Below are 12327 nucleotides of genomic sequence, written 5' to 3'. Positions count from 1 at the left end.
TACTGTATTCTCTGTCATTTATAGGTTTGCTTTTATTGTTTTTTTTCTCCTGGTTAGGGGTCTCATAGTTCTAATTCTTTGTATGTTTAGTAATTTTCTGTTAAACTGTGAGCATTATGAATTTTCCGATGTTGATTTCTCTATTTTGTTGTCTTTAAAGAGCGTTGGGCTTTGTTCTGGCAGGAGTTAAATTACTTGAACATCTTTTTGACCTTTCCCTGGCTTGTTTTTAAGCTTTTTAAGGGCAGATTTATTACAGTAGCATTAACATACAGATGTAGATTTATTTCAGCCTAGTACTAAGAAGCATGATTTCTCTGGGGTCTCTTTTATATGTCCACTGTTTCAACACATATTCTCCACCCTTGGGGTGTTTGGTCAGAATTCAAACATGTCCCAGCCCTGTGTGAGCTGAGAGAATTGTTCAGTTTACAGTAGCCCCCCAGCAGTTCCTGGTTTTTTGTTTTTTTTCTTTTTTTAGGGTTTTTGAGCTTTTCATTATTGTCACTCCTCATAGTATTTAGTGTGGTAAAATGAGAATTTAGTCTCTGTAATATGTAATTACTGAGGCCTACAGGCACAAGAGAGATAGAAATGACCTTTTAATATATGGAGTGTCATGTTAGATGTATAGAAAAATGGTAATTTATTTTTTCAGTAAATTTTAAGTATGTGGCAAAATTGTAGTCTGTAGAAAGTACCAAATGAAGAATTTCCAAATGAGAATCACTTTATTCTTGAAATTGTCTTCTTCTTTTGCTTCCATGTGATTACAAAAACTATTTTCTTTTTTCTTTTATTAGTCCTTTTTTTGTTTTTGCCCCTGATCTTTCATCTCTCTTTCTAGGGACTCTTTTTTTCACTCTCTTTGCTAATATGCTTAGAAACCTCATCCATTTTCATGGCTATTAATATTTATCTTCATGTAGATTGTATCAGTGTATATATTATATATGTATATAGTATATAGTATGACATAAACTGCTCAAACCTGTCTTCTTCTTTTTTAAATATTTTATTTTATTTTATTTTATTTTTGCTACATTGGGTCTTCATTGCGGTGCGTGGGCTTTCTCTAGTTGTGGTGAGCAGGGACTACTCTTCATTGCAGTGCGTGGGCTTCTCACTGCGGTGGCTTCTCTTGTTGCAGAGCACGGGCTCTAGGCGCACAGGCTTCAGTAGTTGTGGTTCGTGGGCTCTAGAGCACAGGCTCAGTAGTTGTGGCACACAGGCTTAGTTGCTCCGCGACATGTGGGATCTTCCTGGACCAGGGCTTGAACCCATGTCCCCTGCATTGGCAGGCAGATTCTTAACCAATCTGTCACCAGGGAAACCCTCAAACCTGTCTTCTGAGATACGGTCCTGAATTTTCAAATTCTGGTTGACGGGCTGTCCTCTTTGTATAGCCCATTACCTTAAATAAAATATACCTAAAACCTGAAGCTTTATACTATCCCCAAATTATCTCCTCCTTTACATCTCTTTTTCTCTGAGTAGCTCTCAACTCTTCTTTCAAGTCATCCATTCTTGAAATCTTAGTCATTTTTGACACCTCCTTCTCCTATAATTAATTGCCCAGGCCCATTAATTTGACCTTTTCAGGGTTTCCCATGTCTTTTCTCTCATTTTAATTTCTACTGAAACATGTATTTATTTATTCACTAACAAATACTTGTTGAAATTCTGTGTATTTTAGGATTTTCCCCCCAGCAAGTAGGAATTATATGGTTTCCACAATATAGCATAGTTCCCAGAAATGATAGGCCCCAGTAAATATTCATGAAATAACTCACTAAATGAATATATTGGGTTGAACCATATGAACTTATCATTTTTTGGGTCAAAATGGTCAAATGTCAGCAATTTCGTATGTTCAACAAATATATTACCAATATGAAGGAGAAATATGCATATTAAGTTACTTCTTAATACTGTTCATATTAACAGTAATATTAATGTGTATAATTTTCTTTCCTTAAACTATAAAATTGACTTTTCTCTTCTTTGTTTACCAGGAAACACGAAATTATCCAGAATCATATCCACAACTGCCAAGGGATGAAACAGTGGAGAACCCTCACCTCCAGAAGCACATTTTGGAATTAGCATCCATTCTGGATGTGCGAAACGTGTTCCTTGAGAATACCATAGATGACTATTAAAACAAAAATCCTCTGTTGAAACAAGTTTTCATTTGCCACAGATTTTAAATGGTGCAGTTTTCTAATGTGATGACAGACACACAGTGGTGTTATTTAGTTTTTATTTTTCAATTTAGGACCACCATTTTAAAAACAAGCTGAAAAAAATTGTTCAAACTTTTAGGGTAACTGTTTTAAAATACAATGTTTCAGGTCTTTTAAAAACTCAATCTTGGAATTTTTATTTTTTGGTTTTGAGGTATGGATACTTACCTCTAACATCTGATCCTACACTCATATAGTCACTATTCTCACCCTGAGAAGAGTAAATCATTTATTTTTGTATAATGAGGAAAACCCAACTCTTATACTTGGACCTTAAATGTGTGGATTTGGAAAACATGTAATTGTTCACAAATGTGAAACTAGCCAGCATGGACTACTAAGAATCAAGAACAGAGCCCTTCCATAATATTTCTTTTCATTCCAAGTTAGTAGATAGAAAAATGTGTGATTCTTTGATGCCTAATCAAGATAGTTCTTTTTTTTTGGTTTTTTTTTTTCTTTTTTCGGTATGAGGCCCTCTCACTGCTGTGGCCTCTCCCGTTGCGGAGCACAGGCTCTGGACGCGCAGGCCCAGCGGCCATGGCCCACGGGCCCAGCCGCTCCGCGGCATGTGGGATCCTCCCGGACCGGGGCACGAACCCGTGTTCCCTGCATCGGCAGGCGGACTCTCAACCACTGCGCCACCAGGGAAGCCCAAGATAGTTCTTAAAAGCATTTAATTCGTTTAAATGCTGTCAAAATTTCAGTAACTGTATAGGATTGATTTGCATCTGAAAAGCTGAATCTTTAATTGAGGTCTTGAGATGATACATATCATTTGGAATGTGTGAGTCCTGTGTTATCATGAGATATGTTTGCATATTTTGTTTTCTTTGTATTCTTTGAATGCTGGAAGTGAAAAAGAACAACTTTTAAATCTTTCAGTCAAAAAATCAGGTTGTCGTTTTCATAATACAGTGTTTCCATAGGAATTCCATTTAAACTTTTATTAATTAATGAGATCAAGTTTAAAGACTGTCTAGGTTGAGGTCTGTGGTATACAGTAGAGAGTTTGTAATCTTTTTGCCTAGTTCAGATTTATGAAACTTCAGAGTTGTTACTAATTTTAGTTGAGGGTAACTGAATTGTTATATAATTAAAATGGAAGTTGCTTTTGCATTGACAATTTGGAAATTAGGTTTTTAAAAACTCCTTATATTTACTATTTTATATTTCATGCACAAGTTTTTTATTATTTTATATAGGGTTCAGTGTATTATATAAAGATTTTTGTGTTTTTTCTCCCCTTTCATCCCCTTCATAATTTTACAGTTACTAGCTATGATTTCTTTCCCCTCTTTTGACTCCCCAGCATTCAAGTTCAGAAATCGTTGAATCAAAAGCCCTTCTACCTAATTTTCTGTACAGGCTCACAACTCTACCTCTGGCAGTCCCAGGGGAAAGGAGGTGTTTGCTTTTGGTGCCTCTTTCCTATGTCCCTAGGGAAATTTTACTGTAATATTTTTAACTTGGTTTTTATTTCTAACATACAGAATTATTTTGGTCTAAGTTATTCATATATGTGTTCCAATTTGTTGGTTTTTCATCTGAAGTCTTGAAGTTATTGTTCTTGGGTTTGGGAGACTTTGTGGGTTTTTTAATTAATTTTTTTAAAGTCATTTTTGTTTGTTCTTTTAAACATTATTTCAGAAGGCTTTGGAAAAGTTACCCCGGAGAGAGATTTCCTTTGCTAGTGGGTTTTTATTATCAGATAAAGACTGCTTTCCTTTTTTTTTCCCCCCCAGTACCTTAATAAACTTCATAGCTTTCCTTTCATAACAGTGTTCACCTGAACCACAGCAATAGACTGTCCTTAGTTATCTGACCTCTTGTTTCAATTCCCTGGAAGTTCTGTGCCAGTACTAGCAACACATATTCTCCTGTTCTCTGATGCTTAAAATAATATTTATCATCCTGAGCTTTATCCTCACTTGATTAACATAAAGAACACTGGCTTGAGAATTAGGAGACCTGAGTTCTAATCCTGGCTTTCCTGGTAACTAGCTTTATGCCCTTTGACAAGTGTCTTCATGTCTCTGCTTTTTAGCACTCTCATCTGTAAAATGAAGGCATTGGCCCAAGGTTCTGTCCAATTCTGTGGTTCTATAATTTGAACTCTTGGTTCCAAAAGATATTGATTTTCCCACCCCTGCCACCTGGAAAATTGGTTTCCCTTATTTTAGTATACACAACATTTTCTTTTCTATATCATTTTTACCTAGTTTTTCTTCAAGAAAATATCTGGGTCCCACTTAGTTGTTGTAGAAACTAGTTCAGAGAGAGAATCTCCAGAAGAAATTGGAGCTTTTGTTATTAGTAATGTGTTTGTCTAAGAACAAGGGGTCTTGGAACTCACAGCTAGTGTTTAGATGATGACCTTGCTCCTCAAGTTAATAGTAGTGTAATTCCTTACTGGTGGTTAAAAATTTAAAGTGAACTAAAGTAATCTTGAGAGGAAAACTGTGCTGGAAAATTCTAAACTATTGTTTCATTCATGCCTTTAAAAAAATGTGTATTGAGCAACGCTATACTCCAGATTTTGTCCTAGGCATTGGTGAAACAGACAACGTAGACTTAAAAGTCCTTGTTTTCATGAAGCTTATATTCTAATAGGAGGAATCAGGCAATAAATATAATAAATAAGTAAATTTATGTTAGAAAGTTTTAAATAGTATGAAGAAAATTTAGAGCGTGGCAAGGGAAATTTTTCGTTTGTTTTTAGGCAGAAAATAATGTTTCAGTGAGTGATCGGGGTAGGCCTTATTGTGAAGGTTACATTTGTGCAAACACTTGTATTCCTTTGTTGTTGTTTTTTTTAACTTTTTGTTATGAAAATTTTAAACATACACAGAGTTTAATGAACCTTTTATACCCGTTACCCAGCTTCTACATTTTAAGACCTTACTTTAATTGAGGAAGAGGAAATGAAAAAGGACAATCACTCAATGGGCTCAAGATGGCAATGGCAGAGAATCTTATTTTCTCAATATATACTGCTCCCCTTTATGAATATTAAAATGTTAAACCCTTTATTTATTTTTAGAATTCATAGAAATTTAAATTTTGGAACTAAGAACAAAGCAAAACAATGAGAAAGGGCACTTCTTTGCTTTCAAATTGCACAAACTCCCCCCTGGAGATTCTGATACAGTGTCTCACCTCACCTAAGAACCACTGTAAACAAAATAGTGTAAGAGTGCAAGAAGTCAGTTATATACAAAACAAAATTAAGCACAATGGAATTGTTTTCTCTTTCTTTGTCCGTATATTTCTGAAGTTGATAAAGCGACTATCTTCCCTAATTTACAGAAGAGAAAGCTGCGACCCCAAAAAACTCAGTTTTTTTTCATAAAGATGGAGCTAGAACTAAAACTCAAATCTCCTAATCTCAGCCCAGTCTTTCCAGTAGCTCAGGTTGCTTTCTATAATGAACAAGAAAGAAATAATTAGAGATTTATATTTTGGCACAAAAGCTATGGTATTTTTTTAATATATCAAATATTGAAACCAGTAAATCAATCAGCCCCAGCAAATTTTAATTTATTATTTATAAAAAAATCCACAAGTCAGACATTTTATCTTTGATTTTAGCCAGGGTATATCCTTTGTGTATGTGTGTGTGTGTTTTTTCTTCCTAGGAAGTGGTGCTCTCAAAAACCTCTCAAAGCACATAGAATTTATTGTACCCTTTATATTTTTACCAAGTTGAAATGTTTTGAGATTATAAAAGCAAAGTGCAATCTAGTCATGACTGAAATTTTCCTGGTAAAGGATCTGGGTTTTATTTTTTCTCACTTGTGGCTACTATGCTTTGTTTTCTTCTTGCAGTAGTATTCCCTGAGACAGATTAGGTGGTGATTGAACTGAATTTCTTTGAGGTAAAGGGAAAAGCAACAAATCCAATGTATATATTAATTTTGAGAGCTTTCATTAGCATTTTTCTCCAAGTTTAATCTCTGACCTGTGTGAGTTAGTAACTTTCTGTCTCTTAGAAGGGTTTTGGACTCTGTTGAAAAATCTTGTACTTAGTTATCCACAGAGACTTGTAATCAGTCTGATATACAGAGAATATTCTGGACAGGAAATATAGTAAGGTACTAAGGTCTGCAAACTTGGCTACTGCCTGTGATGCAGAACCACCTCCCCATCCTAAGTGAGTAAAAAGATTTGATATGAATATGAATGGTATGAATCTCCTGGTGATATTTTGGGTGTATATGTTCCTGTATGTTTGTTTGGAGAGTATTAAGGATATTTACATTGAGGGCTCTTTTGTTGTCCTTATTTATTTGAAATTCTTATTTTATTTGCAGTGGCATGTATATATTTTCATGATGCTGAATCTCTGTGTATACTTTTTGTATATATGTACATATTTGTAAATATATGGTATGCAGAGATACAGTATGTGTATATTATATACCCATACCCATTGTGGGCTGAATTTATTTAAGTTCTGTGAGGACATCATGGTGGCATTGTTCATGCTGCTGTAATTAGGTTGTGGTTGTATCTCAATCGTGAGCCTCTATTTTGAGGGGCTTGTGTTTGGGTAAAATGGACTAATTTGGAGTTGAAATTAGGACATGAAGATCTTAACAGAAAGCTGGATATTCTTAGCTTTAAAATCATCTGCCAGTTTCCATTTAAACTGATGATAAATTAGTGATAGGAACCTGAAAAACCTAAGTATGTGAAACTGAGACACCAGCAGGTTCTTAAGCTATATCAGTACTTTATCTTCTTGCCTGTAGTTGGGTATTATTACTTAGTAACATAAGTATTTATATTGAGAATCAAGGGGCAGTGGAAAAAATTACTTTGATCACATTTCAAAATAGATAGGGAAATGTCCTTTAAGTAGGGAAATACGTTCCTAGTTGCCATTTTAATGCCTGATACCACAGTTTAATTTGGGAACAATTTTTTTTTCACCGGTGTGTCTCATCTTACCTCTGTGAGGCAGAAAAAGGAGCATTAGGTAGAGGAGGGCTTTACCTAGGTAGGGTCGAATTTAATGAGGAACAAGAGGTTGATAACCTTTATATTTGCAGCAGCTGTGATTAATTTAGTCCTGTCTTGGCATTTCTAACGAGAGATTTTTCTAATTGGAGCTGCATATCAAAGATGAGTATGCTTATCTGAGAAAATGCTTCCAGTGAATAAAATGCCTCCAGTTGTATTTCTTTGTCTCTGTGAGACCACTGTGTTCTGCAAATTGATACATTCACACACGAAGTAGGATTCTTAATATTAGGTGCATGGCATGCTATAAAAATGGGGCCTTCAAACCTCTACCAAGAATGACAGGTAGGGGAGGATAAGAGGATAGTAAATATGTGCAGTGCCAATTTGTGAACCTATGGAGTATCACAGAGATCAATATTCGGTTACTCGGGTCTTCACTGGGCATATTTATTTGCACGGAAGAGTGTAGGAGATATTTAATATACACTTGAATACATTCACCACAAAAATTAAGTAGGGGTTATTTTTTTGCTTGATAAAATATAACTGCAAACAACTATTTACCCCATTATTCTTCAGAAGATTAAATCTATCTGATCCAATTTTAAATTATCTTAAAGAGAAAAGTCAGGAGTCATTTCTACTGTCCTCCAAAATGTTACGTTTGCCTCTTCATTGTATTTTTAATATGTCAGCCAAGTATTCATAACACTTCTCAATTACAATGTTAAATTTTAAATAAAGTTGTAATAGCCTTTTTCTTAAATACATATTAAAATTTGGTGATGTATTCTTTCTGAGAAAATCAGTGAAAACGTTCATAGTGTCTGATGTTCGAGTTGTTTTAGTAACCAAATCATTTATTGCAACTGGAGAGTAGCAGAGCAGATGTTATGCTATTTAAAATTCATGGAACTGACTCATGCTTAATGTGGACATTGATTTGAGGAGAGCAGCAGCATTTAGAAGTGTAGTAGATGAGACTGACATTGTGAATATGACCTCTGACTCTCTAACAGTCAGGCTGCAATTAAATAAGAATTGCTTAGAAAACCAAGTCCTCTCTCCCCCTATTCTCCTGCAGTCTTAGACATGGATACTTTATACCTGTTCATGCTGTACCTCCAGTTCTTTCCTGGATACTGTGACCACTTTACCTTAAAAAACAATTTTATTAAGGCAGTTAATCTTCCTCAAACGAGAATTTCAAAACATAATAATTACACTGTGTCCCAGCTTCACTGAATTTTTGAACACAGAGATTTATTAAACATGCCTTGTGTTTAAGGAAGGATAATTGATGTGTGAATGGAATCAATCACCTATTGAAGGGAAGGATGTCAGGATGATGTAGGGGGACATGCCCTTAAATGGGTAAAGATAAATGTATTAAATCAAGTGTAACTAATTTGTTGATGCCATAGAAATATTTCCTTTGGAATTCTGTAGATATGAAATGTTTTCTTAAGCTAAAATTGGTATTTTTAACTTAGTTTGGTGTAATATTGACTTTTAAGAAGAATTCCATTTCTATATAACGTTGTTAATCACTGACTGAAGCACCATTTCTTAATTTAAAAATATTTTTGTTAATTTGTGTTTTTTTAAAGTTATATTTTAAATTATCAAACTAGTCTAAGCAGTATGATTTTTTAAAAAACATATTTGAACAGTGCTTTCAGAGTTTTTTAGCAGTTTGAGGTATACTAATTCTGCACTCCAGATTCACTTAATCATAAAGCCTGAATTTGGTCATAGAACAGACTATAAATTGGGAATATTTTCCTATTTTGGTGAACAATTCCAGTCTACATCCCAAGACAATCATCTTTTTAGGTGTAGTATTGTTTATTGAGACATTGGTAATTTTAGGGTTGAGATTTTTTTACTTTTCTGATAGGCTTATGGAATGAAGATTAATAGAATGAGTGTTTATGTCACTTCAGAATGAGATGGGGAATTATAGCTAGCCTTCCTTTAGGTATGCAGTAAACATTATTTAAAATTTTATGTTATATTACTAATATTCTTTTTTTTTAATTTATTTTATTTTTGGCTGCGTTGGGTCTTCGCTGCACGCAGGCTTTCTCTAGTTGGGTTAGCGGGGGCTACTCTTTGTTGCGGTGCGCGGGCTTCTTACTGCAGTGGCTTCTCTTGTTGCGGAGCACGGCCTCTAGGCACGTGGGCTTCAGTAGTTGTGGCACGTGGGCTCAGTAATTGTGGCTCACAGGCTCTAGAGCACAGGCTCAGTAGTTGTGGCACATGGGCTTAGTTGCTCTGCGGCATGTGGGATCTTCCTGGGCCAGGGGTCGAACCCGTGTCTCCTGCATTGGCAGGCAGATTGTTAACCACTGCGCCACCAGGGAAGCCCTATATTACTAATATTCTTTTCTCTCTTGAAACTGTCATGAATGTCCACTTATCTGTGATTGAAAATTAAGATTTGTAAACATTACAATTTGACCCATAAGTCTTTTCAAACATCAAATCAGTAAAATGGTTTGATATTTTCAAACATCAAACCATTGTAAAATGTGAAATGATCATATATGATAATCCCAAGAGTAAATATTTCCAAACATATAGAAATAAACACTATTTAAATTAAAAAATCTATTCCTACCCTTCTTTGCATGTTACTGACTTTTTTTTAGATTATAGGTATGTGTTGTAATGTATTAAAAATCTGCAGGAAAAATTGCTTCAAATGTTTTAGGGCAATAAGAATTTTTATTTACTATTTCTTGCAGAATGAGTTTTTTAAAAAACTTTTGTTTCTTTTTTATTAAAAAGAACTCAATGGTTCAGTAAAATATTTTAGGTCTTTGTGTTTGTGGCTTTTTATAGTTATCTGGTTACATTCCTTTCATCACATAGATCATATGACTAGTTCTCCAGCTGTTTTTTATTTGTTGTTTTTAATAAACCTTGCCACTCAACAATCAAGAGATACATTTTGGAGGCTTCTTCCTGTCAAAGTAGAAAGGTCTTAGGTAATAGGACAGGCAGATGCAATGTCCTACCATTTTCATAGTAGAGTTTACAAATGAAGGAATTTATCCAAATAGGTTTATCTTCACTGTGTAGCACCAGTAAAAATAGTGGTTTCACTAATCATTGAATGTGATGAAGCAGTTTTAAATCATTTCCTACTTAGCTCTAAAGAATTTTGTCATTTCAGGCCACATTATTATTTTGTCTGAGTAGTTTCCATTGTAAGGTTGAATACCCTTTTCTTTATTCAAGTCATCACTAAAGGTTAAGATAATCAAATAGGAGTTAAAATAAGTTATATTTGGTCTTTTTTCCCTGAAAATAATGGTGAACCTATTGTCTATATTATGGATATTAGGCAGAAATGCACTTGTTTCAATCGTAACAGAAATTACATTTGGAGAATATAATTACTTGATTTTGTAGTGGTGTGAAATACTTTTTAAAAATTGTGCTTGTCTGTAACTGAAATGTTATAGAATTGTAACACTATAAGGATTATAGAGGTATATTTATTAGCTCTCTTTGAGAGGTTGAAGCACAATAATTTTCACGTAACAGTTCTTATCCAAGTGCTGCTAATCTGTCGTGCAAATAATGAAGCTATTTGGTTGCCTATCTAGCTATTCACAAATCACTGTAATCCTTGAAACGTAGTCTTGTTGCTCATTTGTATTAAATTTTGGGTATTGTGGGTTAATACTTTAGAACAAAATCCATCAAGTCAGCTCTGTGAGACAAGAAACCATTTGGATTCACTAGTTTTATATGTGTTCTCAGTAGAATTAAATTTGAAGGGGCTATTTACCACCAATGACTAAGGGGGAAAATTATATTGTCAATATCATTGGACTTGAACAACTGTGGTATTGTAAAAGTCTTATCTGTTGTGTTTCTAAATTGCTTAAGCCATACATACTCTTAAGGATGTTTTCCTATTGTGTTCCTTTTCAGCAGCCTTTTTCTGCTTTGTCTGTTATGGCTAATATGTCATAGATTTTAGAAATTGAGAAGTTATCAAAACATTTTATTTTCTTGATCATCACTTTTGACTCTTGTATGGTACGTGATTTGTCATAAAGGATAGCAAGCCTTTCACTACTTAAGTAAATGAATATCAGAGTAAACACTGTGATTCTGCAGAGCAGATTCAGTAGGCCCTTGTCTTTTCCAATGTTTTCTTCTGTTATATGGTGCCTACCACCTTGAGGGCTCTTAAATAGTAGAGGATGGAGAGTTAAACATTGTTTTGATGTTTATTGAATAACAAGATTACAGAATATTTGATTTTTGTTGTCAGTGTATTGAAGACATTTTTGCATTGATAAATGTTCTCTCTAGGAATGTGATTACATTCATCAGGTGTGAACTCTTGTAAATGAATTTTGTATCTTGAATTCACGTATATATTAAGTGTATCATCGATATAAAAATAAACATTATTTGCTTAAAGTTTTTGCTACTTCTTCAGATTGTTGACAACATAAGGGCTAAACTGATAGGGTTTGCTTCTTTCAGATAATTCCTCGGTTACTTGAAACAGTCTTGAGGTTGAAGATTTGATGCTATTATTTTAGTTTGTAAATTTCTTCTACGTCCTAGTCTTGGTTTTTTCCCTGCCCTCCTCCAGGTGGGACACACTGAGGGAGGGATTGTTTCAGGGGATTGGGTTGAAGCTGCTGGCCCTCAGGCTGGTGTTGGGTCTGGGCAAGAACATGTGCAACTTCAATGTGGAATGTCTGGCTTGGTTGGCATTAAGGAGTCGAGACCCGACGTAGGCTACCAGTTTGTACTGTAACTTTGTACAAGGCAGTTTTACCTCTCTGGACTTTCTTCATCTGTCAAAAGTTGGAGGCCCATTAGTGGCTAGTGAAATGAATGTGGTGGGCTGCCGCTAGCGTGTGTTTCTAATGAAATGCAATATATCAGACTGCACTATATAATAAGGGTATGATTCCGGAAACTCTTCTTTCAATGACACATTACGTGTCCTACAAGTGGGTCACAGGCACAAAACTGAAAACACCCATTACGAAGCGCGAGTTCTCAGTACTAACGTGTGGAGCCATAGGTTCCAGCGTGAGGAAGGCGGCAGGGGCTTGCAGGTACAAGGCGGCCG

General features: G+C 35.0%; 1 protein-coding gene across 4 annotated transcripts in view; it reads left to right on the top strand.

Moving 5' to 3' along the window:
* Window positions 1-11744, top strand: part of SCAI (suppressor of cancer cell invasion) — a 145754-nt gene extending 134010 nt beyond the window's left edge. For all 4 annotated transcript variants that reach the window (XM_022578753.2, XM_089913743.1, XM_022578754.2 and 1 more), the window contains one exon: window positions 2016-11744. In XM_022578753.2, coding sequence (XP_022434461.1) covers window positions 2016-2162 — 147 coding nt within the window. In that variant the 3' untranslated portion in view covers window positions 2163-11744. The remainder of the gene's footprint in view (window positions 1-2015) is intronic.
* Window positions 11745-12327: the final 583 nt, after the last annotated feature.

This window comes from Delphinapterus leucas, chromosome 6, assembly GCF_059928025.1.
Source record: "Delphinapterus leucas isolate spDelLeu-1000000601 "Yukka" chromosome 6, BTC_Dleu_Yukka2, whole genome shotgun sequence".
Classification (NCBI taxonomy): Eukaryota; Metazoa; Chordata; class Mammalia; order Artiodactyla; family Monodontidae; genus Delphinapterus; species Delphinapterus leucas.
This window is presented reverse-complemented; position numbering and strand designations above follow the sequence as displayed.